At 39.4% G+C, this 26,260-nt stretch overlaps 4 protein-coding genes across 5 annotated transcripts; 1 reads left to right on the top strand and 3 right to left on the bottom strand.

Annotated features, from left to right (window-relative positions):
• Positions 1-412: 412 nt before the first annotated feature.
• LOC139300517 (serine hydrolase-like protein) lies at positions 413-7,132 on the bottom strand. The gene is made up of 12 exons (XM_070923647.1): positions 7,007-7,132; positions 5,348-5,491; positions 4,677-4,790; positions 4,130-4,171; positions 4,018-4,037; positions 3,861-3,935; positions 2,394-2,500; positions 2,227-2,306; positions 2,053-2,087; positions 1,873-1,949; positions 1,659-1,746; positions 413-672 (listed from the first exon to the last, which is right to left on the bottom strand). Exons 1-12 carry the CDS (start codon positions 7,062-7,064, stop codon positions 529-531), a joined length of 984 nt encoding a protein of 327 aa, XP_070779748.1. The 5' UTR covers positions 7,065-7,132; the 3' UTR covers positions 413-528.
• Positions 7,133-9,147: 2,015 nt separating this feature from the next.
• On the top strand, positions 9,148-10,044 carry mb (myoglobin). Its single transcript, XM_070915075.1, has 3 exons — positions 9,148-9,230; positions 9,561-9,780; positions 9,904-10,044. The coding sequence occupies exons 1-3, from the start codon at positions 9,148-9,150 to the stop codon at positions 10,042-10,044; spliced, it is 444 nt and encodes a 147-aa protein (XP_070771176.1).
• A 4,852-nt stretch (positions 10,045-14,896) lies between these two features.
• pane1 (proliferation associated nuclear element) lies at positions 14,897-17,108 on the bottom strand. The gene is made up of 4 exons (XM_070912180.1): positions 17,052-17,108; positions 16,223-16,299; positions 15,511-15,609; positions 14,897-14,996 (listed from the first exon to the last, which is right to left on the bottom strand). Exons 1-4 carry the CDS (start codon positions 17,106-17,108, stop codon positions 14,897-14,899), a joined length of 333 nt encoding a protein of 110 aa, XP_070768281.1.
• A 772-nt stretch (positions 17,109-17,880) lies between these two features.
• On the bottom strand, positions 17,881-25,425 carry LOC139292379 (putative RNA-binding protein Luc7-like 2). 2 transcript variants are annotated; one of them, XM_070914710.1, is made up of 10 exons: positions 24,900-25,425; positions 24,305-24,399; positions 23,422-23,520; positions 22,136-22,246; positions 21,808-21,951; positions 21,424-21,600; positions 21,080-21,246; positions 20,953-20,982; positions 19,900-20,055; positions 17,881-19,069 (listed from the first exon to the last, which is right to left on the bottom strand). In XM_070914710.1, the coding sequence occupies exons 1-10, from the start codon at positions 24,958-24,960 to the stop codon at positions 18,832-18,834; spliced, it is 1,278 nt and encodes a 425-aa protein (XP_070770811.1). In that variant the 5' UTR covers positions 24,961-25,425; the 3' UTR covers positions 17,881-18,831. The 2 variants fall into 2 exon arrangements, with proteins under 2 accessions (XP_070770811.1, XP_070770819.1); XM_070914718.1 differs by having other exon boundaries at positions 17,881-19,054.
• Between the last annotated feature and the right edge of the window lie 835 nt (positions 25,426-26,260).

Genomic DNA, 26,260 nt, shown 5'->3' with positions numbered 1-26,260 from the left:
CTATTTAAATACAAACAATAATGCATTAACAGTCTGATGTCGACATCTGTCATCAAAACAGAAGAATTCACTGAATTGAGCGTACCTGTTTATGAATGAAACCTATTCACTGGATCAAAAAGCAAAAGATACAAACTGTGCCAAAACCACAAATTGGCTGCCATTTTGCTGATCGCGTCTTCATCCCAACCAACACTCCTCCTTCACTATTTCCCTGACTATCCGGAGTTAAAGAAAATCAGCCTGAGTGAAACATGGCGTATATTGCTCACAATGCCACGGTTACTCAAATCAACAACAATAAACATTACAATACACATTATCTATTAAAATACTTAAAATAATTCAGAAGTCCACCATAGGTATCATGAGATCATAAGTTGATGCAAAGATAGCTGGTCGACGGAGGCTTAAGCACCAAGGTCAGTGTAAACAGTACAGTATGAATACAAGAACTCTCAACTTAAACACATTTTAAGTTGTTAAAATCAGCAGTGTAACAGGCAAAATGGATGTTTTTTGTGCTTGCTATAACTTAGAGGTCTGTTCATCTGTCAGTCTGGCTGACTGTGACAACACTTTGGTCTGCAGGAAGTCAGACACAAGTGGAGCGACGACTTCAGGATTGTTCAGATGGACGTGATGATTTCCCGGTACCGTCACCACCACGTGCTGAAAGACACAGAGACACACAGACAGTTCAGACAAGAAAGATGACATTTGAACCATTTAACCTGCAATCATTTTTTGGCAGCAGAAACAAGCTGTGAACACAGCTTTAACACATTTGAAGTTGATATGGTGAACTTGTCAGCAATAGTTGCTTATTTACACATCCAGCAGTTATGGAGCAACATTATCATTGGTCTGGAGTCGTGTTTCTGACAACCTGATGAATGCAAGTCCAATATTCCCTCTGTTTTAGCCCTGTTTCTGGTCTCTACCAGCTCCCGAGGGAAGTATCTGCCTCTTTAGCTGCTAAATGCTCCACTATGTTCACCAGCTAGTTTCTAACTGCGTCTGTCTGCTGTTTGGTGCTGAGCAGGTAGTGTACAGTGGGTTTCTGGAGCCTGTTGTTGTTGAAAACAGCTGCCTGCTGAGGCCAAAAATGACACTTTGAGAGCGGTGAGAGTGAAAACAGTTGCTGACTGGGCAGCTGAAACTCGTTATAAAGCTCAGTAACGTCGAGTGGAGCTGCAGATTCAGGTGCTCACTACGAGCGACCTCTTTCACATTGTTTACACATTTTCATTGCATACATTGCTATTATAGAAATATTGATGATAGCTGCTTTAAAAATCTTTAATATTCTGACATCTACAACCTCTGTTTTGTCGCAGTGGAAGCCTGACATCCACTGCATTTTTCTATCACCAGCTGACTTGGAAAGAGAGCATCACTGGAGACGTTAAGTTGACGCACATCCTCGGTCCTCTCTCCCTCTCTCTCTAAGCAGCACTTGAACAAGTTCCAGTATGTAGGTCAGTGTTGAGGTTCACAGCTATAGAAGTTTCTATTGCCTCGTACTGCGCTGCTACTTTTGCATCTGTGCGGCTGTCTACTAGGCACAATTACACACACAAGCTTAACGGCTAAAAATAAACAAGAAGGTGCAAGCGTACCTACTTTACACAAACAGACTGTAAAAACACACTCACATTTCTGTCCCTATAGACCTGGAGAAGTGTTGCTATACATTTCTTCTGATCTGGTTCAGCAAATATTTTCTCAAAGCCGTCTTCTGCCCTGACAATGAAAGACAATGAAAAAGATATTTAGTGAGGTACAATGTACTAGTATTACAAATAATAATAATAAATTACAAATTTTAGTACATGTAATAAGGAAATGTGAGGTGGACGAATGTCTTACAGAACAACTAGAATAGAGGCTTTTATCCTCGACTGCATCTCCAGACTCTGCTCCAAAGTGACGCGTGCAATGTTTTTCTGAAAACAAAACACAAAACATTCTGTACGTGCATTTCGACGGCACCCTTGGGAGGAATACAAAGGCAAAGTGATGAGTTGGTGCAGTTCAGCAGTAACTCACCATATTAATACGAAAGTCTCTGGAGAACACCACTCCTGCAAGAGAAAAACACATTATATTTTCAGCTTTTAGAGGAAAAACCCAGTGAGATTATTCAGAGTGAACTATTTTTTTTTTCTATGAGGAGCGCCCATAACAAACATTAAAGCAGAGAAGAGGAAGATAAAGACGTACCTCCTTCAACTTGAACTAGACCTCGCTCTAAAAGAAGGTGCACAGACTGTTCAGACAGAAACGGGTTTGCAGCCGACAGCCTGAAAGAAATAAAGCACTTTAGTCAACAGCTGAATATAGAGTCAAAGTTACTAGAAATCTGACCAACAACTGGAAAAATATAACACCTCTCAACTGCCTTCTCATAAGTGTAAACTCTTTTCTTCTCTTCCGTCTGTTTTTCAAACTGAAGCATCTCGTCCATCCCCTGCCTGATCACTTTAGGCATTTCTTTCTGCAAGAAAAGAGACACAAATGATGAAGGAAGCAATTCAAAACTACTGACAAGAGTGGATCGTACAGCACAGCTCTCACAGTGAAACATTATGGAGTAATATAATAATATAATATGTTTAGCACTGATCCAAAGGACTAAACTGTGACTCAATTACACTGGTGACTGAAGCATTTCTTCAATGTGATGTCTTTCAATATTTCAAACGACATATATATTTGTTGTAATTCCTCAGACATCATGAAGTCATTCAGCCTTTTAGTGTAAATCAAACTACCCGGGGGCCACTGGAGACATTGTTGCCTATACACTCCAAAGCTGAGAAACCTGTCTTTCCTTCTCCTTCGTACCAACTGCTCTGCATGTTTAGTACACAAAGTTAAATTTAAGACTTTTTAACACCACATAGAACTTAAATGTAATACCAGTTTCATGATCATACCGGGCAAAGTATGATTGAAAACCAGTAGGGACTATAATATATATTTTTTCTGCTCCTAATGATATACTTAAATAAATGAATGTGACCTGGATACGCAGCATAAAATGGATATATGGATTAACCGCTAAATTTTTGCTAAAATCGACACTTGCCATTTGAGTTGATGAGCTTCCTAGCTGCTGTATTGAGCAGCAGTGACAGTGCTTTGCTGCAGGTCTGACGGTTCTGACTGAAACTCCATAAAAAGGGATTGAACAGCCTCCCGCAGCACAATCTACTGTCAGCAGCAATCATCACTTTTAGTTTACAGGTGTGTAACGTCTCCTGACAGCCAGCAATCAGATACAAAAACATTCAATAACTAACATTACAGCCTACAGCAAACAAGAGAAAGTATTTAAGACGACTGTAAATTAAATGTAAGACTGTAATATGTAATATCTTCGAAAGTCTTTTCTTTTTCCAGGAAACTAAATTCAATGATTTTTAAGACTTTTCAAGACCTTCAAGGGATTGCATTCCTGGAGAATGGCAGCTTTCTTCTTGCAGATGAGACAGGAAGCCACGAATAACAACAAATTGTCCACTTCTATTAACACTGTCAACCTCTGGTTTAGGTTTGCCAAGAGACGTTTTTGAGACTGGTAGTTGTGCAGATAGTTTGATGTTAAATGTGAAATAAAATGCCAACTTGTGATTTTGAAGCATTGCTTGAAAAGTAAAGGATCCCTTTCATAGTAAAACACTGGGGTGAAATCTAAAGTGACAATAAATTCTCAACATGTGGGAGGACTTATGAAATTGTTCTACAGCCCGATCACATACATTAGTACATAGCATTTTTCTTCACCCTTAACTAAACAACAAATCACAGCCCTGAAGTAACTGTGGTCTGGGGTGTAAAAACTGTTGAAGTACCAGCTCTGTAGGTAAGAATCCATAAGAGTCCAGCAGTACGACAGCGTCCACCATCTCAGGATACAGAGCACTGAACTGTGGAAAACACAATATGGACTTAATATCACTCAGTGTAGCTAAATAGTCTCTACAGAGTCAGTATTAGTATTGTACTTGCCAGTCCAGCAACGTTACCACCTGAAATAAAATTTAAAAAAAACAGTGTGACATAAACATAACATACCACAAACATTTGAATTGCTCTGACTCTGCTGTAAAGCTGCACTCACCCATGCTGTGGCCCATGATGGAGAATTTATTCCACTGCAGAGCTGTGGGAGTTAATTTCACAGATCATCAACTGGGTTCAGTATCTGTTTTTAGTTGAAAGACAACATCACTGCTCTGGTTTAGCTGCAGTACAGATGCACTAGAGCTGGGCCATTTATTTAAAATATATCACAATATTCATAATTTTTCCTATATTAATATATATACATAGATATATATATTGTAGTGGAAAATGTACAAAATTACATAAAATCTTTGATTTGACAAAAGAAATGTTCAAATCAAAATCTTAACAGGAGCTCCCAAATGCAGTCTTCTTCAGAGGGTGTAGTTTTATTGGTTGTCATGGAGATAGCTCAACTGCCATCATCGTGTTTGAAAAAACAAATAATTAAACAACTCTTTTGTTAGTTCATAATTTAAATTTGCTCAGAAGCGATAAAACACAAACATACAACAAAGGCTTAATTATCTACATGAACAAACACTGATGTTTAATTTGACTAAGTGGTAAAACACATCCTGCAACTTCGTGAACTCACACACCATCAACGACTCTGCGTACATCCATCACATATAAAGGAAAGGAGTAGAGAACTCCAGGAGGACGATGTGATGACCGACCGTGACCTGCCAGGTCCACCGCCACATATCTGCACTCTGAGAGACAGAGGAAGAGGAAGACAGAGAGCACGAGTCTCACCAAGTGACTGTCACATTAAGGAAACAATGACCTATGACCTTGAACTACAAAACTCTTTCTGAACAGGATTTCAGTGTTTGCTTTAGCTGAAAGAAAAATTTGAATTACTGCCCTCCAACCAGTCAAGTTGCAGTTTACATCCATGACTCATACAATATATGAATTGAACAAAAAGGTATAAAAAAGTGCATTTCTTGTTGACATCTAATTGACATTATCACCATATAGATGATATAATGGGGACAGAGACAAAAGGGGGATGACATGGGACGTTGCAATTTACATGATACATACAAGTAGTACAAAAAGCATAAAGTTGTGAGGGAGACATGTAAAACGACAACCCTCCTACAGAAAATAATGTCTCAAATGACTATATAAATAACTTGTAGCTCTAGTTTTTCACACTGTGTAGCTGAACATGAAAGAAAGGAGGCTTGTGTCAAAGCTTTAGGGTATAATAGAAGTGTTAAGTTTTACATGTGTTCTCCAGTTTACTACAACAATAGTTTACCTTTGGGTAGAAAGGGAATGAGGGTGTTGAATGTACCACAGTTGTCGGCCCAGCCGTGCACGCACAGCACAGGACGGCCGTGATCAGGACCCCAGACTTTACCTCTGATCTCTCCCCATGGGACCGATACAGAGAGCTCTGAAACTGGAAACACAACACACTTTGGTTTAGTAAAACTCATGACAGGCTGTGACCTCTTCTGTCGTATTAGTTTTCATCTTACCAGTAATATTAAAAGAGGTTTCTGTGTAACTTGCATCGGGAAAAGCAAATATTTACTGAGAAATTGTTTGCTGAAACAACTATCACTTGAGGGGTCATTCCTCCAGCTTCTTAAACTAGAGGATTTGCTGCTTTTCTCAGTATTATATGATTATAATCAAATGTTTTGGTTTTTTTTTTTTTACTTTTCAATCTGACAACTTCGCCTTGATCTCTGTGAAACTAATTCCCATATTAGTGCTGCAGCTAACAATAATTTTTCTGATTGATTAATCTGTTGATTATCTAAGCCACTACTTAATTATTTGTTTTGTCCCTAAAAATATCAAAATAGTGAAAAATGCCCATCACAAGTTCTGCAAGCAGAAGGTTGTTTTGTTCGACCAACAGTCCAAAACCCAAAGACGTTAAATTTATGTTGACATAAGACAGAAGATGGGACCAACAGAAAATCTGAAACATCTTGATATTCAATTTTCACTTGAACATCAATTGTTGATTAATTTTCTGCAGAACACAACACAAATAACACAAATGCAGATTCTTGCTTTTTGGTCAATCTGACTATTCTGCAAGCGCAGTACTACCTACATTAATGTCAAACCCAGTTTACTTGCCTTTCTAAGTTATATAAATGTATACACTGCTGCTAGTTCTCATTGTCATAATAAGAAATCTATGAAAACATATGTTTTCTTTTTTGCAAACATAAAGTCACTTTCCACATTTAATTGTCTGTATTGATCTCTTCCCCTTCGCTGTGTTCACTTGTGTTCACTAAGCATCCTGTATTATTGCTGTGTTCAATAAAGACGATTAATAAAAGATACTGGACCGCAGTGAAGATAGTTTTACATTGGATATTGGAACAATCACCCCGGATCCAGCGAGGTCCTTTTAATACCAATGTCATGCTGACTTGCCCATATTAGGTAAATTTTGATAATTATTATACAAAACTGGTGCCATGTAGCACATGTGTAATTAATTTATTTCACAGAAATATCTTAATGGAGAATAATGGCAGTGTTTTCAATAGCTTCCATGTAATGTGACCCAGTGACGCCAAATTAATACCAAATAGTATTACTACATTGGCCAAACATGAGACACCTCTTCATATTGGATTTAATGCTTCTTCCGTTTTTACAAAACAAACATTTAACACCAATACATTTTTTGTGTTGATTTTGGGTCACTGGGTCACATTACATGGCAGCAATAGGATATAAATCATGAATTTTATATGAAAAATATTGTTATTTATTGTTGTACAGTCTGCAGCTCATACACAAGCACAACTACAAGCAACATCACCACATGTAAACACGATTATTTCACTCTTGTCTTCTGTGTGAAACCGCTGTCATGGTTTTAAAAACGTATACATATAAATATATACATATAAACATACAGACACACAGTTAAGTTAACTACCTGCTTGTCTCCTCGTACTGGAGTGGAGGTGTCTGACGCCTTTCAGAGCTCGTATCATCTTGGAGAACAGGTCTAAAACCTATAAAACTAAGAAAACTTTTCGGCAGTACGAAACAAACTTTTAGCCGGGATCTAAGTTGAATACTTCTCCAGCCTCTTTGACACTCACTACCGTTTTCCGGGCGTTGAAAAACCACGTGGAGCGAGCTGAAGATGCTATTGGTTAAACGGACATGTGGAACTACAGTCTAGACCAATCATAGTGAGGAAGAGGAGGGGCTTACATTTTACCCGTTAGCTGTAACCAACCAGCAGAGGTCCTGATGGTATTGACTACAATAGACTGTTAACAAACTTTCATACACAAACACCATAAAATAAAACAAACATGTACATGAGAACAAGGGGAGGAAACAAAGTGTCTGCCATGAAATTATAAGACTGTTATAAAAAGAGTGCTGTATAAGACTTAAAGAAATATAGTAATATGATATAATATAATATAAAATAAAATAGTCCCAAATTTGATTTAATTTAAATAAAAAGGCAGTGCCAACAGACAAGTCTGAAGCCTTGATTTAAAAGAACTAAGAGTTGGAGCAGACCTCAGGTTCTCTGGGATTTTGATCCAGATATGTGGAGCATAAAAACTGGACTTCTCCTTCTTAACTGTGGGGACAGGAAGCAGACCGACCTGTCCCAGACCACCTCATAAGACTGCAGCACATCAGAAATGTATTTTGCAGTGGTAATAATCCCCTTAGCTCTTTAAAATCGTTTCAACTGTTATAATTAGGATTTAATGACAGGACTGTTGTATTAGACTGCATTACTTTTAGTTAGAGGTGTAATACAGTTAAACCACGTCTTGCTCGGTCTAACAAAACCTTTTATCTGCTTTAAAATCACTGTGAAGCCCTGAGTCTAATGGCTTACTGCTTGAAATAATATCTTCTCCTCTCACATAAAAATTGAACAATGCATCTTAAAAGTAGTTCATCCCATCACGGTGCAGACATGAATGCAAAAATGTTTTTAAATAAATGTTTCTCTAATCTAAACACACACACACACCCACACACACGCACACACACTGTTTGTCTGTTTGCATATCTATTTTTACTAAGTATGATCTTATTTACTCACATGAGAAGATTAAGCAGGACATATAAAAGCTCAGTGAGAAGAAACAGAAAATAAAAAGACAACACACAAGTGACACATAATCATATCAGAGATGATGTTTGCGTGTAATCAGAAGTTTCCGGATTAAGTTTAGAGGTGTTGTGAACATTTGAAGAGACGTGCTCACTGCACGGATGGGAGGGATGGAATAATTTGGTGACAGGAGAGAGGGAGGGAGTATAAAAGGTCAGTTTTGGTGGGGGGAAGTCAGGCCAAGAAGAATTTGGTATAATCACACAGGATATTTCACTACTTTGCAGGTAGGTACTGTCTTTTTAAATCATTTCACACTTAATAATTACCATGTATTGATAAATTAGGGTATAGGGTATAGTGAGTATACTGACAGAGAATAAAAGTGATTAAAAAATGAATATAAATGGAAAAACTAAAGCAGGATTTGGTAATAATAATAATAATAATAATAATAATATTCAAGACTTCAGAATAACTGGTTATTTATCATACATTGAGGATGCAGAGAAATGTCCTGGTGGAGATTGTTTTTATACATAAAGTTATAAGAAATAAAACTGTTTTTAAATGCCAAGGTCATCAAGTTAAAACTGCTACAAGAAAAATACTGTTGGGAGAAATTAAAATACAATGCAATTTCTTTTGTTTACATGCTTGTCAGCTTTAAGAGCATCAAAACCAACAGCGTATCTGATTTCACTTCAGGTAAATCATGCAAGGCTTCACTGAGGCGACATTACAGACTCAGTGAGGGCAGCTGAGGTCATGCGTCCGTCTCTTTCTTGTAACGAGTTGCCCTTGAATGGAGTCGTTCTTGGCTGTTGGCCATCAAATCAAACAGGAGACATGCAATGAAACGATAAGATAACAGTGTGTAACTTGCGATCTGTTCCTTTACTTCCTGTGACAGAATCTGTTTTTATTCCTCATATCAGTGTCCTGTACTGTTTTTGTGACCCGTTTCTCCGTCTCCTCAGATCATGGCTGACTTTGACATGGTTCTGAAGCACTGGGGTCCAGTGGAGGCAGACTACAATGCCCATGGTGGCCTGGTACTGACCCGGTCAGTGGCTCTGAGATGAGATATTAGTCTTTCCTGGAGGTCAGGTGGTTCACAGGGCTGCTAATTTTATTTATATATTCACTTGATCAGCCATATTTTCTGTAGGTTTTATTTCCCAATATCAAGGTCCAAATGCTGTTTCAAAGTGTTCTCCACACTGCCAGGAATAAAAACACAATCTCCCTTGTTTTTTATCATAATATTTTAAAGTGTGCTTCCTCTCAAGTTGCTTCAATATCTACAAAAAACAGACAAAGGACCTCAGTGTACTCAGTGGTAGTTGATGGTGTGTTATCTCTGGTGAATCCTCACATTTCCTTTTCGACACAGTTTATTCACAGAGCACCCAGACACCCAGAAGCTGTTCCCCAAGTTTGCCGGCATCGCCCAGGGTGACATGGCCGGTAACGCAGCGATTTCTGCCCACGGTGCCACCGTGTTGAAGAAACTCGGTGAGCTGCTGAAGGCCAAAGGCAACCATGCTGCCATCCTCATACCTCTGGCCAACAGCCACGCCACAAAGCACAAGATCCCCATTAATAACTTCAAGGTGAGTTTGGTGTACATGAGGGAATGTTTTAATATGTGCGGCTCACCGTCATTTGATCCTTTCTCCCACGTTAGCAACTATAAAGTCTTTTCAACTGATTTCTTATCTGTATTTTCTCTTCAGCTGATTACAGAGGTCATCGGTAAAGTCATGGAGGAGAAGGCAGGGCTCGATGCTGCCGGGCAGCAAGCCCTGAAGAACGTGATGGCTATTGTCATCGCTGACATCGATGCCAACTACAAAGAGCTGGGCTTCGACGGCTGAAGATTAAAGTCACGCTGGGGTCAGATGACAGACAAGAAAACTTTCCACTTGCAAGTGCCTCTTTGAGAACGAAATGGTTTAATCTTCTGTAAACATACATTAACTAATTTGCAATGAAAGGAAATCCATTACAGCATCACAATAAATGACAGCCTCAAATATTACCATAGACTATTAGTTAACCTAATAAGCTTCACATATGTGTGTTTTATTGCTGCATTGCTGTTGGATGGTATACGTTTTTCTGTTATTGTGTCCAATCCTGTCGCTGCTCAGTAATGAATCTCATTTAACTTGAATAAAGTTAAATGAGATTCATTACTGAGATGAATCTTTGCTCAACAACATACTGTAAACCCTTGTCACATATTACCAGTAAATAAAATTCTGTTGCTCTGCTCATTATTTTTTTGTTTTATTCCTTTCCTGAATATTGAAAAACTAAATCACACACTTGATGAGACTGTGTCACCTCCTGCGTCCTCTATGCTAAAAGAAACAGAGTTATGACTAATTGCCACTACTCATAAATAATAAAGCACGAGAGAAAGGATGTCTTTGTTAAGATATGTAGTCTGAAACCCAGTCCAGAACATCGTTAGTCTGACAGTTCAGACAGGAATCAGGTCAAGATTAAAACGCTCACAAACAAATGCACACAGACACACACATAAAGACACTTGAACACTTCACCCCCTCACGCAGAGTATTATCTTTCAGACTCTCAGTCACCTGATCCAATGTGGACGTGACAGAGTCCCTTTCACAGCAGCTATATTGGGGACTTTATCGCTCATTCAACTTCCTGAAAATGACCAACGCTCTACTTTTCAAAAATCAGTCCTCCTCGTTTCCCATCCATACATAGTACCCAACTCTACGTTAAATCTCACCTCTCCTGTTCATCCCTCATGCTGCTGCTGCTGGTGATGTTACAGTCCTGTATGAAGCCATTCAATGTCAGGTTAATCTAAACTTGTAACCCCTGAAAACAAAGCAGTGTCGTGTTGTGTGCCGGTCAAAGAGGTATTTTTATTATTATTATTATTATTCTTCACACAATGTTCCATTTAAATTGGAGGCCTAAAGAAGTGAAAGGAACCGAATTTGAAAAAACCCAGGTTAGAGAGGTTAACCTGATTATGAGACTGAATTGCCATTTTGTTTCACGTCATACAAATCGATAAAAGATGTCATTCAAAGGGACCAGACGAGGGGTGAGAATGATTAGATTTGAGCTGCAACTAAAGATTATTTTCATTATTAATGACTCTGACTATTATTTTCTCGACTAATTAATTAAACATTTGGTCTGTGAAATGTCAGAAGACTTTATACAAAGTAACTTTATGTATAAAGTGAAAGACATTCACTTTCATGGTACAAAAGGTGTAAATCCACATATTTGAGAGGCTGGAACTAGTTTGTAGCCATGCTAGCAGCAGGTCAGTCAGTCGGTCCACCACTTCTGAAATATCTCAACATCTGTTGAATGGACTGCCATGAAATGTTGTACAGACATTCATGATGAATCCTACAGACTTTGGTGATCTTCAGACCTTTCCACTTTTGTCATCCATCCAGTAGTTTGGTAGAGACATTCACCGTCCCCTCAGGATGAACTGTAATAACTTTGATCCAGTGACTTTTCATCTAGCACCATCTTCAAGTCAAATCTTTTGAAAGATTTTATCCAATACTTTGGTTTATAAACAAATACCTTTTGTGTTTAGTGCTAATTAGCAAACGATAGCATGCGAACACACTAATCTAAGATGGCGAACAATCACATGCCAGCATTATCACTGTGAGCATGTTAGCATGCCGATGTGAGCTGCTGTGCTAAAGAGCTGCTAGCGTGACTGTTGACTAATCAATTAATTGTTTCACCTCTTGAAGTGAGTTATATGGTTGTGATGATACTTCCTGTTGGGCAAACGACGAAGCATTAGGGTTGATACTTTGAAACTCTGGCCAAGTTTCCCATGACCTACTGTGCACTTTCACCACAGCATTTGTTTCAGTCCGTGTAATAAAGTAATCATTTCTTTTGTTTGACCAGTCAAGTGTTTCTGTTTATGATGACTTAAATGTGTCAAAAGAGCCAAGAGAGTCAAACATATTGTCGTTATCATTGACGTTCCCCAGTCCCACTCGTTATCTTTCCAGTTTTTGGTTTGATGCCACATCAGTCTTTGGTGAACTGGTATGATGGATAATTGCCATGAAGAACTATTAATAGTGTTTGTGTGTGCGTGCGTTAGTGTGCGCATGCAGACGTGACACCAGGCACAGTTCCTCTGGTCACACACCTCTGCCTCCCCTTTCCTCCCCCCCGAAGTCTGACCAACAGTGGGGCGAACTGAGGTCAAACACCTACTTGTTTTCAACAGGACAGAGGACGTATTTGTCCAAACGTTTAGTTCCCCTCGCTTGGTTCTCCGATGGTACTAAAATTGAGAGTAGGGCTGGGTAATAATCGCATTATTCTGTCATTATTCATCACCATTTTAACAAAGATATTTTGTAATGTACTGATCTTTAAAGTAACAATACTAAAGTAAGTTATGTCACATAATTAATCCAAGAGTAGATTAAAATAAATTGTAGTATACTCTTCACATTGAGTCCATAAATATCCTTTTCTTCAATTCAAAGTTTCAGTACAACCCAGATAAACAGTCAGTCCTGCTTTTGTTGATCATAGACGTCTTTTATTTCTTTGTATTGACACCAAGTCAAAAGCACACACCACACAGTATATACACAGAAAGCATACTGTACTGTATTATAATTATATACACTATGCAATACAGAAATATTCAGCAGCACTGAATGAAGCTGTGCAGCATCATATTATGTTGTTATCATGATATAATATACAAGACCAGCAGAGATCCAGCACACCCACACAGGTGTTGGAAATTGCGTCATGTCACCAGACTCCATTGCTAATAGGAGTGATTAAGTTGTCATTTTTGTCCCGCCCTCACAGTTGCATTAAAGCTAAAAGGAGAGAGAGAGGGAGACGTCAATCAAGCAGACTGTACACGCCCACACAGTCCAGAGAAGAGAGCTAATCGGCCAAAATAATTAAAATCACCTGGTGGGTGTACCATGAGCGTGCAGACTCTTTAACTCTTAATTATACACAAAATGAACATCTGACGTAGCTGTAAGCAGTCCGTCAGAGGAAAGGCTTTGTTCTGTTCAAGTGTCCCAGTAAGTCATGACAGAGTGACAGTGATCCAGCATGCACAATCCCAGGACCCTGAAACTGAAGCAGCTTATATGTCAAAATGTCTTCTGTGAAAAAGGCCTGCTGGGTTCTTTAGATATCAGGAGGCAGACTTGTTCATGAACCTGGTTATGGTGGGTTCTTAACCATTTGCATGGTCTTCAATTCTAGCACAAGAGATATTATTTCAAATTTGGACTCCACAAATGGTTGGTTGGTTGGTTAAGAACCCCTCAGTAAACAGTTCTGCTGATCTGCACAAGCTGCAGCAGCTAGAAGCCAAATCACAAGCATGTAACGTAAAAACTAATAGAGGAAATAACATGCTAATGTTTTAGCCGTTCGCAATGGACTACTACAAATAAATATATACACTGAAAAAGTCAGAGAGGACATCCCTTGAAAGAGGAAACGTCCACAGGAATTAATCAAAGCTGGGCTGGTCGATGTCTGGGGGCACAGTGCAGCGAGTCAGGTTGGACAGGTCGAGAGCAGTAGCCATGGGAACAAGGCCGGCCGCCACCTTCAGGATGGTCAGCAGCCTCTCTGTAGCATTGGTCACACCATCTGGTGTCTAGAGGGGAAGAGCATTACACAAGACTGCTTTTTAAAGAGACAGAAAAACAGACTATAGAGAGATTTGGTGTTCTGTTGTCAACAACAGAACCAGCTACATAATCCAGATGCACAAACAGCTTCAACTTAAGACCTTTTTAATACCACATAGAATGCAATTTAAAATCTTGTAGCCGGGTTTATGACCATACCGGCCACAGGTATGAATATATGATGCAAATCCAGTAGGTATATTACATCACACTGTATTCAGTAACTCCCAGAAGTATATAACAATAATTTCTAATGATAAAATAGATTAAATGAATGTGACCTTGACCCAGATAAGCAGCAGAAAATGGATATATGGATTAACCAATGGAAAATTATTAATTCATCAAAGTTTTTGCTAGAATTGACACATGCCCATTACGAGATGATGAGCTTCCATGTTACTGTAGCTAGCAGCAGTAAAAGTGTCATTTTCTAAGCAATAAAATACCATAAATGTGCTGGTTCCAGTTTCTCTAATATGAGGATTTGACGCTTTTCTCTGTTGTACATGATAGTAAACTGAATCACTGGGTTTTTAGATTGCTGCTTATACAAAAGACATTATAGGATGTCAACTTGGGCTGTGGGAAATTTAAATGGTAATTTGTCACTATTTTCAGACATTTTATAGACAAAACGATTAATCGAGAAAATAATCCGCTGATTAATCGATAATGAAAACAGATACCCTGTTCCCACTGTGGCCATGAAGAGCAATAATCTATGGCTTTCCTCAATGTTTGTGACAAAAACTGATACAAACCTGATCCTCTGCAAACAGCATGGGGCAGTGGAGCGACGCAGCCAGCTTTCTGACAGCGTCCAGGCACTCTGTGGGGACTGAAGCATTACGAGCTACAAGAAACGGATGGGTAAGAGGGCAACCAGTCAGAGTGAGACACTCAGAAAAGGCTGAGCTGAAAGTTAACACTATAGGGAGAGATGAGGTATGTAAACTTGTGCTCCTGTTGTGTCCTCCTTCACGTGATTCAAGCAAACAAATACTTAAAGAATTGAACCCGTACCATTAGTGACCATGAAGCAGACTTTTCCAAGGAAATATCCAGGATCCAAATATTTCAGGGAAGCTTCTGCTGACTGGAAACTATGACAAAACAAAATAATACACAACACAGAATTAACCATTACATCATATTATGTTTTGACAATATATCAAAACTTGGGAGAGCACAGTAATTATTACTGATAAAACATACAATATATAGACCAAACCACGCTGGAGAAATCAGGAGCTCTTTTCTATATAATGATGGAATTAGCCCTTTCAGTTTAATACTAGTCTGTGGATGAGTTTTAAAAGTGTAAGATTAAAAGAGAAGACAACTTTCTTCCATGAGTAGTTAAGAAGCACTGGATAGTTCTAGTTAAAGCAGTGGATGGCATGCTATTCAGTTCACATTTCTCTAATAATTAAAGATTACGGATAGGCTTTTGTTTTGAAGTTTTACAGACAACATACAAGCAGAATTAATTGAGTTTCATTCAGACAAACTAAAACTGCAATACAGAGTAGATATTACACCTGTGTGTTCAGGTGGGTTGGGGAGGCACACCGGTGAGGAGATTAAAATATGAATATGTAAGGATTTGAAAGTTACCTGAGCTCTGACGTCAGGTTGATGATAAACACCACCAGGTCTATCCTCGGACGACTCTCCTCATTCTCCACAGGCAGAGGCAGACTCTTAGCTAGTCTCCTGATTGGTACAATTAACATGCTTGTTGTCAGACTGAATATATTCACTGATATGTAACAAACAGAGGTGGTAATTCTGTGCTCACGTCATTTGGGATGTTTACGACTTGCATGTGTTCATCAGACAACTCAAGACGGTTGCATGAGGGTTTAAAATACTGTGCAGTGACAATATTTAACACTATATATGTATTATTAAGATGTATTATTAAGTGCCAAGTCAAATATCAGAGTTTCCCAGTTGTAATTATGACTTGATGTTAAAATGATTTACCAGTCGGAAACTGGTAATTAGGATAACTATATAATGAACGCAGCAAAACTGTTTTTCCCAAAGTATGCAACATATCTTCTTGTTGAGTTTATAGTAGATCTAAACAAAAGAAAGGCTGTAAAGAGACTATTTGTTCACCCGGCGTCTGATTATTAAAAATCAATTGTTAGTAAATAAATTGGTACAGTTGCATTTGTCTAAGAGAAGATATACAAAATGAATAATATAAAACCAAGTCTCGTTCCAATAACAGAGGAGCAGGAGGTGTTTCCAGTTGTGTGCTACTTCCTGTAACAGACAGCTGACTTCAGCAGTTTTAACAGGGTGGAGCAGTACTCACACATTCACAGTGACAGCGGTCTCCTCCACCAGAGCGTCTGCTAAACTCTGCTGAAACTGCTCCTCGCTCTCCACCAGCTGGAGGAAAAACACTCCAGGTCAGCACAAAACCTGATGATAACACTTTGCAGTATAACACACTTCCATAAAAAACTAAACAAGTACAAAAGAATACTCTGAACTCCATCAAAAGATGTACTTTAAAAACACGGCATAAAGTGTACTTGAACATGAGGCGGAAAGTAACACAGAAGCCTAAATTCACTCAAGTATTGTACTTACATGCACAAGTGTGAAGTGCTGGTACTTTACTTCAGTGTTTACATTATGTTTAACTTACTTCTACTCCCACTATATTTCAGATGGAAATTATATTTGACGTCACCTGACAGCATACACCTTCATTAAATATAATGTATTGGTATACAGAGAAGTTGTCAGATGTCACTTGGATTATTAACATTAACATTAAAATGTTGCACATACATACTTTTCTGCATATCACGTACATGTACACGGTCCAAATACATTTCTGTGCAGTTTTACATATTTTGAAACATCTCTCAAATACAAGATACTGCTCTTCTTTAAAGTTTACTATATTATTATTATCGCTGTTTACCCCTCCAGACATGTCCCACATGTCAGTGAATTGTGAGCAGTACCATCAAAGAGTGATTTTCCTTTCTGAGACACTTTTACTCCACTGTTAGCTCATCCTGAGAGCCGCTAAACACTCTCAACACCGTATCCGCTGCTTTGTTTATAACCCTAACCCAGTGGTTTGTCTGTAGCTGTCAGTAGTTAGAGCTAATGAAGCACAAACTCACCAAGATGTTCGCTGTGTTCAAACCAGGCAGCTTACTAAAAGGCTTCAACAACGACATCCTGATATAAACGCTTTGAACAGTCTCAGTTTCGTCAGTTTAGTATATAAATCCAATGTTTCAGGCATTTCACGTCCACTCGCGCTTCTTTTTCCGAACGTGCGTCTGCCGTCATGACGTTTTTCCCAGCATGGGCAGTTGACGTCCTGACGTATTCCGTACATAGGCAGTTATTTTCTGCCACCTACAGGCCGGTAGATGTTCTACAACTCACTCCTCATGATATATTACAAGAACAGATTGTACATTTGGAGGAAAATGCTGCAAATCATTAATTCAGGACTTGAATGCGGCTGATTTTCGCCTTTTTTATAATTTTGAGAATTATCAGCTGACAAAGCGGGAGCTGAAGAGTCTTTCTCAATGGTGCTTCGGCAGGACTGGTGGACTGTCCTACAATGAAATTAATTTTCTGATAGTAACAGGATGATTTTTCATAAAACTAAATGGCAAACAAACCATTCTTTTCCCAAAAACAATTTAGAAATATATTTTAGTACTCGTGATAAATGCCAAAACACATTTTATTTTGTTTTACGCACAATGTCTGTAAATTGAAAAAAGCCTTTGTTGGGGCACCTAAAAATATTTGTTTTAGATGTGTATGTATATTTATATACAATTGCGTTGTGTCAATCAAGATAAAAGGAGGGGGGAAAGAAACTGGTCCTCTGGCTACAGCACAAGCTCTCAAATAATATAAGATGCTGACCAAACTGTATGCATAAACAGAACGTGATGTTAAAGAAAAATCTGTATAAACACATTGTATTTGAATGGAAGCAGAAAATTTTATTCACTTAATGGTGGCACAGCAAAGTAGACGCCCCCCCTCCCCAGTACATCCATGTTGTATCACAGCAAACAGGACCTGGGCCTTCGAGTGTCAGTATGGAAAGATGCACATCATCTATATCCATTTACATGTCAGGAACTGAGTGGAAATATTTGGATGACTTATTTCAGAAGGACAAGTGAGAGTTTATTTTCAAAGTACGAGCTTGTCAATGCATCTTGAATTAAGGGCAGGCTCAGGGATGTGTATCAGATTTTCCAAAATGAGATTGTTATGGCTTGAAGGCAGCAAATAAAACACAAACATCAGAAGTGCCTTCAGTCATTCACAGCTCATTTCAAACATTACTGCAAGCGTTATGCCACATTAATGAGTCCGACCCGTGTAGATGAATCCACAGCTTCTGAAGCTGATAGATTCGTAATGGAACAGAACAGGAAAAAACAGTTTTAACATTACAGGTTCAACTAATGATAAAAAAATAACAGCACTTCGTGTGAGTAAAATAAAAAAACAGACTCAAAGTAAGGCTGCTGTCTCTTCACTCACTCATCCCTCATAACTGTCAAAATAACTGTACATAAGATCGACAAGATGGCATAAAAAATGACTATACTGCTTCCAGGTCACACTAGCCTCACAATTCAGAGTCTTATACAAGTTGGTTTGCATGTTTCCTTGACCGCCACCACTGAAGTTGATCCCTCATCCCCAAATTAAGTTTCCACCGTCCACCCCTGCTAATTTACACGTCCCGCTCTTAACATGAACACACATACAAAGCCGACACACACACACACACACACTCACTCGCACCAACACACACACACACTCGCACCAACACACACACACACTCACTCATCTCTCCAGGCCTCTTTTACTAAACAATATATCCAAATCAAAGACTTTGGAGGCATCCCCTCCTGTTCATATCTCCCCGGACTCTCGCTCCTCGGAGCTGGAGTGCCGGTCCCGCTCGTATGACAGGGATCTCTCCCGTTCCCTGCCCCTGGCTGTGTCCGCGGAGGGGGACTTCTCCCCGTCCTCCCAGTCTCTGTAATCCGGCCTGTCGTCACGCAATCCCTCTCCTGCACCCTCTGCACATTTCTCCTGGGACAGCGAGCGCTCTCTTTCGCGGGTGTGAGATGTTCTGTCTCTGGAGGACCTGAGGAAACAATTAGCCACAGATTTGTTTTTCAAAAAAAAAAAAAAAAAACACATCATGGAAAGTTCACTTCCAGCACAAGATGGAGGACTTGATATCCTTGATGTGAGTGTGACATTTGTTTTGAAAAGTTAAGAGCTATTGTCAACATATAGAAAGATGGTTCTCAATATCTGGAAGCAAGTCAGACTAGCTGAGGTGTAACCAGTGAAAGTTCAATGTCATAGTGTAAAAACTGTAAAACATAAGGAGTTCATGACAACGTCCACATTTAACTATATTGTATAACGTTCTATAACTGTATTTTTAATTCTCGCCATGTAGTCGGTGGCTAATGCGTTGAAGCTACGGTAGTGATGTTGAAATTTGTCACCAGATTTATAAATCAAAATAGAGCTGAACTACAATTATTTAAATTATTGATCAATCTGTCAATTATTTGTAAGATTAGTTTACTATTTAACTCTAATAAATGGCAGAAAATTGTTAGAAATGCCCATCACATCTTAGAGCACAGGGAGACATATTCAAATAGCTTTTTTTGTCCATTTTTTATAATGAAATAATGATATATACAGAGAAAACCCATAAATCTTCACATTTGAGTAGCTGGAAGTGACTGCTTTAAAAATGACCTTACGGGTTAATGCTTACTTTATTAATTGTTTCTATTGACTTTGCCTGCATTCATGCGGTTCTTGTGTTGTGAATGTGCAGTATGAATATGACAGCTGATGTGTAATCACTGGTTACATAATGTGAACTGTATGTAGCTGAGTGACTGAGTTATGTTAGCTAGTTACAGTCATGATGCTGTCTGTGAGCCACACCTCTTCCTTTTGCGCCTGTGAGAGTCGGAGCGTGAGCGATGTCTCTCCTTGTGCCGATGTTTCCGCTCTCTCTCGCGATCCCTTTCTCCACCTTCTTCTCTGGAACGAGAGGAGTGGTGGCGTCTTGAATGATGGGAGGATGAACTGCCTCCATCCCTAGAAACATTATTTTATTGAGAAAAACAGATTTTAAGGTTTAAGTAAAAAAAAAAAACAACAGGTTCTATAAATAAAGCGCTGACGCATCTTGTCTTGTGATCAATTTAGCAGTTGACGTCGACAGTCATTAAATACAGTCGTTTACTGAGTGACACAGCACTTCTGCTCTTTTTCCCTGAAGGTAACAGTTTTATTTCGTAAGTGTTTTTATGTTAGTGGTGGTAGTCTTAATGTCAAGCCAGGTGGCCTGCCCCAACAAAACAAAAAAACAGGAAACCCAGAAGGTTATTTCTTTCAGTTTCACCATGGTGAACATTTACATAACTGAACCCCCAATAACACTTCTGCCATAGACGATACTCAGTTTTGACTGACCAGATGGGGTGCATTATTTTAGATAATCGTACAGCTCTGAACAGCAGCCTGATCACATTTTGTAATTAATGTTCACAGCTTCTCCTCAAACTACTTAACTTGTGCCGTTACAACTCGTGCATCAGATCTGTGTCGTCCTGAGCTGCCCCCCCCAAAAAAAACCTGCTTACTTTATCACCATACTGAATGTTGGTTCTCAATATAAGATTTGCTAAATATCTCACATCAAACATCACGTTTGTATTTCGTAATTCTAAAAGTACTTCATAGTATAAATCTTCATAAAACCACATTATGACATACAAGTAGCCTAACAATGGACTCTCGCTACGAATCCCTGCAAAACCAGAATGTGCCAATCTCGTGTGGAATTTACACAAATATTTAATGTCTGAGAATTCTTTAAGTAAAAGTACACAGTCTGTATATTCTGTGATAGAAGTCTGTATATTCTGTGTCGATCAAATGTCTCTAACAAAGACAAAACGTATCAAGAGATTCTGGTCAAAGCAGACATACCTGTATCGCTCTCCACTTCTAGATCTTGACCTAAAGACACAAACACAGATCAGACAGTTTACATTTCCAGGCGACACTGAACTTTTTCTGTGTACACAGTAACAGCGACAGTCAGACTGTTTCTTACCTCCTGCGCTCCCGCTCCCTTTCTCGTTCTCTCTCCCATTCTCGCTCTCGTTCCCGCTCTCTTTCTCGTTCCCGCTCTACCTCCCACTGTCGCTCTCTTTCATCCTCTTTTTCGCGTTCCTCTCGTCTTCTCATTCGCATCCTCTCTTGTTTCTCTATAACGGCTTTCTGGATAAAACAAAAATGGCACAAAACTGAAAAACACTAGCAGCTGATTATGTTCTATGTTCCGTACAATACAAGTAATGCTAACATAACTGAATTTTCTACTAAATGAATCGTATTGATCAGCAACCCTGCAAATTAAAGTAGTTCTATGTGTGCTAGCTCCAGTACACCCCTTACCCTTAGCTTTTCAAGCTTCTCGCGGATTTCAATGAAGCCGAGATGCAGTTTGCCCCCAAAGTGGTCGGCCAGACGACGATCATTGTCATGAAGACCCAAGTAGGCAGAGCACACCTCGCACACCCGTAGTTTCTGTTGTTGAAAGCTGGAGGCCGGCATCGAGTTTCTGTACACATCCTGCAAAAAAGAGAGTTATGAGACTATGGAGCAAATTAACTCAAGACACGCCATAAAAAAACAAAAGACTTTCATTTGTTTTTCATCTGGCCTGCATGATAGAGCCTGCACTTGAATGCAACTTATGTTGGGAAATAAAAATCAAAGCACTATTTATCAACTCCAAATACACAAGTTAAAGATGGAGAATAAATTCAATGTTCTGACCTCTGCCTCTTTCTTCAAGGCTCGGGTCTTCTCCACCATTTCCAGCACTTGCTGGGCTTCGTCTACGTTCCCCTCGCCCCCGAGCTGCTCCGCCCGGGCCAGCAGCTTCCCGATCTCTTCGTTCAGCTCATGGACACGTTCAGCCTTTTCATGGAAGGAGAAGCAGTGACAAAAAAAATAGCTTTAAGCTCTAAAACAAATGTTACTTTGCACCAGATGGTGTGAATCTGCATTTATGCAGGAGATCCATTATTCCGTTATAAAGAGCACAGCATTGCTAGAGACCTGATAATAATGTTAATCACAATATCAACAGTGAGTTTGTCACCTTTGCAGCCACTTCAGCGCTGATCTCATCCTGCGTCTCGGCTAGTCTCTTCTTGGCCAGCTCAGTCCTGCGGTCGCAGTCAGCAATGAAAGACTGAAGGTGTTCGGCAGCCTGCGACAAAACACATACATAAATGGGTTTTTGTGTGTGTAAAATATACGCTATGGTCTCTGGTGAAAAAAGAATGTTTACCGTGTTAAACGTGACTAAGTTCTTCTTAACATTTTATTTTATTTTTACAAAACTTTCTCCAACAACAAACTCAAGTCAATTTTGTTGACAAAGCCAACCACCATAAGTTTGTCACACACGGCTTTACAATCTGTAAAGAATACGACTTTTAACTCTTGATGTGGGCAAGAATAACTTCCACAAAAGAAACTAGTCTGATTTGACCTGCTTCTTAACATTAAATCCCCTGTCAGCTGTTAAGGCAGGAACCATCGGGACTTCAGGGGAGCTGTTAGCATGAATGTGATGGATGTCCACCCACAAAGAGAGGTTTCCATCACTGAGATAGAGTTTTGCTTTCAGCGTGATCCGCTGTTCTGAAGTGATTCAAAACTGGGCCATCAGTTTACATGTTTTATAAAGTTTTAACTGCATCATCATCCCATCTTCTGCAACCATCAGATCATCAGTTCAACAGAGTAGGAGATGGCAACAACCCTACTTTCTTCAGGACCTGCTATCCTTGGTTTCAAATGACAGCAGTCAGTCTGAACAAGTGTAAATTTGTAAGATGTATGGTAGTTGATGATTGATTAATAATTAATAATTAATAATTAGCTGGGTCAAATATATTAAACAGGCAATCTCCAAGATGAGGACGTGCAGTTTAAATCTGAATATTTAATATTGGAATTAGCAGACCGAGACCAAAAATAGAAGTGTGAGAAAAAACAAAAAAACAAATGTGCTGCGTTGGTGTTGCTACAAGAACAGGTGAGAAGATAAAATATGATCCATGAAGTTCAGCTTGAGCGATATATATCTGTGAGTTATAAAACACTGCACAGTGGTTTATAATACCATGAAGCAGGATTTCATAAAATAAGTTATCACACTGACAATCATTTTAACCTCGTCAAACCCCATTTTTATGTGGGCATTCATTCACTTTGGAGTGTTTATGATATAAAGATTTGTATTACTCAGGGACTATATACAGTGGAATCATATAGAAAACAACATATATTTTCTCCAGAGCTATACATGATGGGGTGTTAGGGTGTGTGTCTGTGTGTGTCTGTGTGTGTGTGTGTGTGTGTGTGTGTAGGACTCACATCAAGTTCGAAGAAGTACTCCTGCTCCTTCGAGGCAATCTCGTAGTCTGCTCTGAGGGCCAAGTCATGGACTTTCATACACTCTCCCAGGTCCATTCTCTGCAGAAATCAGACAGACGTCAATGTATTGTGTTTGTATGCTTCGTCATTTCATTCATCTTGTCATGCCAGTATTTCCTTAGTGTTTAAATGTCATTATGTTAAGTGCAATTTAAATGGCATCCCATTAGGGACTGTACATGTGATATCCTTTCACTGTGCTGCAGGGCCAGTTCTTTGACACCGCTTAACCGCTTCCATAATATCTGATTATGTACAGTACAGTCACAGCACATTTTTGTGTTGTTTTTTTTCACTCCGGCATACTGAATTTGAAATAGTGATTTTGAGGTTAAAGTGCTGACTCTCGGCTTTAATTTGAGGGTGTTTACGTTCACATAAAATGAGTCAGTCTCCAAGTTTAAGGGGACGGAAAGTAATTGGACAAGTTTAAAGTTACATTCAAATGTTTACAGGCAACATCCGTCTGACGTCAATGACCCAAACATCAGCTGGCATTTGATACCATTCCTTTTGATGCTTGCAGGGGATTCTTGCCTTCGATCCGATCCGAAAACAGTGAGACATTTGAATGGGGGTCAGATGAAAAGTGGGCTCTTGTCTTGTCTGTATGTTTGTTTACGAGCCCTGCTGCATGGTCCTAAAATTACAACATAAATGTGCTAAAAGCTCAAAGTCAGCACTTTAAGCTTACCACCATGTGTCATTTTAAGTTCAATGTGCTGGAGGAGAACCAGAACCAATGACAACAACTGTCCTAATACTTTCTGGCTGCAGTGTATATGATGGTGTGTATAGGTGTGTGTAGAAACATGATGCTCACGGTGCCAGACAGAATGTCATGAGGACATGAATCCAGGAGGTGGCTTTTGCAGACTCGCTCATCTGTGAATTTGATTCTCTGCCGCATGGTATCTCCTTAAAAAAGAAAACCAGAACAGAGAGACAGACATTTAGCTTGTGATTCAACCTATATATCAGACTAAAACGTACTAACGCCAAATCATTGAGATGGAGACTTGCGATGAATGAGTCAGACATCTGTAACCTTACCAGTGAAACCCAAAGTTAGCTACTCGGATACAGACTGATAACATGACAACATCTGGTAACAAGAAACAGAGCAACGAAGAAAAGAGCACAATGACCAAGACCAAGTAGGATGCTAAAATCTTATTAATATGTTATTTGTAGGAGATGTTCGCAACAACTTAACTTGCCATGTAAACTCTAACTCAAAAAACAACAGGTAGCTAGCCGGTTGGCTACCCTCATGTTAGCTAGCTTGGTTGGCAAAGCATGTCTCACTGTCACTGTGTGGCAGATTGGTTAGCTTTCAGGCTAATGCTAGCAACAACACAAAACTCCTGTCGTGGTGTGATGAAACACCGATCTCAACCACAGCCGGCACTGCTCACCGTCTCTCCCCGTCCCCATCAGCTGGTCCAGCATCGCTCGCATCTGTGCCTGGGCCGACATGTTTCTGAGTGTTTAGCTAACGTAGTGTGAGTCACTCCTCGCCAGCAACAGTCCTCACACATGCAGCCTCCTCTACAGCAGGCCTCGTTGGCTCCAACACCACCACGGACAACTTTTCCCACACGGAGGGAAAAAGCCCGAGTCTCGCTGAGTCAGCGAGCCGGTTGTGTGTAACGTTAATACAATTTACTGGTTATCACAGCACTTTAACAACAGCTAAATGTGACTTTGTAACGGTGGCTGACTTCGGGTCGGTTGAGCAAGTGCAACGTCTGTTTGAAAACTGCTGGAGTCCCCAGGTCGTGTCGTGTGGCGAGTTGAGAGGGCGGTGACTGGATGTAGACAGGGCGTTTGGTTAGCTAACTAAATCTGTATCGAAATAAGTAACCAGGTCCTCTGTAACATGGTATCTAACTGCATTTCTAGCCAGTCAGCTAGAAGTTGGCAAGTTTATTCAACGTCCTTTCTTCCGTCTTTCCACTTCCTCTCCGTGCTCGTCGCCGCGGAGCGCGCTCTCGTGCCTCCGCCTCGAGGAAGTGCTGCAGTCAGCCTCGCGCGCTGGACTCTTTGGTGACGTACACCTCACTATCCAAATGTTAGGAAATCAATATGTTTGGAAAATTGTTTTGTATTTGAATACCTTGAATAAAACAAGTATATTGTGGAATATACACAAAGTATTGGGGATGGTTTACCCTCATATTTATTTATTTCTACATTGATTTTATTATTTAATTGTACATTTTCTGGTGACAGATTCCTACTCAATTTGCCTTACTTCACAGGGAACTGTTTTAAAGCTCTTTTGGCCTGGACCTTTATCTGCAATAACAAGAATATATTATACAAAAAACACAATTTTATTGATCATGGTTTGACTACTCAATTTTGTAGGTAGGTCAACTGATTTGAAATGCTTTGAACTGTAACACTTCCTGTAGTAAAATTATTTTGATATATACTTGGTGATACAGTGGGAAAACGCTTGCAGTGTTCAACATAAATACTGCACTAGTAATGAAGTTAAAGAAGTAGCTCATCCTTCAAGTTTTCACATCAAATTCATCCTGTAAAGCAAGTGTTGGACCGATTTAGGCTACATACAGACTATGCCTGTGTAATTGTTGTAACACTTTTTCATATGTTTTTGTCACAGAGCTTACACTCATTTATTTTAGGTGGAAGTGCAGAGTGTTATCACTAGTAGAATGGGTACTAATGTGCAGATGTATTTGATGTGATGTTGTGGTGGATACACAGTTAAGGGTTGGGGTTAGGCTGTTCATTCTGGGTACATTTA

This window comes from Enoplosus armatus, chromosome 2, assembly GCF_043641665.1.
Source record: "Enoplosus armatus isolate fEnoArm2 chromosome 2, fEnoArm2.hap1, whole genome shotgun sequence".
Classification (NCBI taxonomy): Eukaryota; Metazoa; Chordata; class Actinopteri; order Centrarchiformes; family Enoplosidae; genus Enoplosus; species Enoplosus armatus.
The sequence above is the reverse complement of the archived record's forward strand: the minus strand, read 5'-3'. Positions and strand labels throughout refer to the sequence as shown.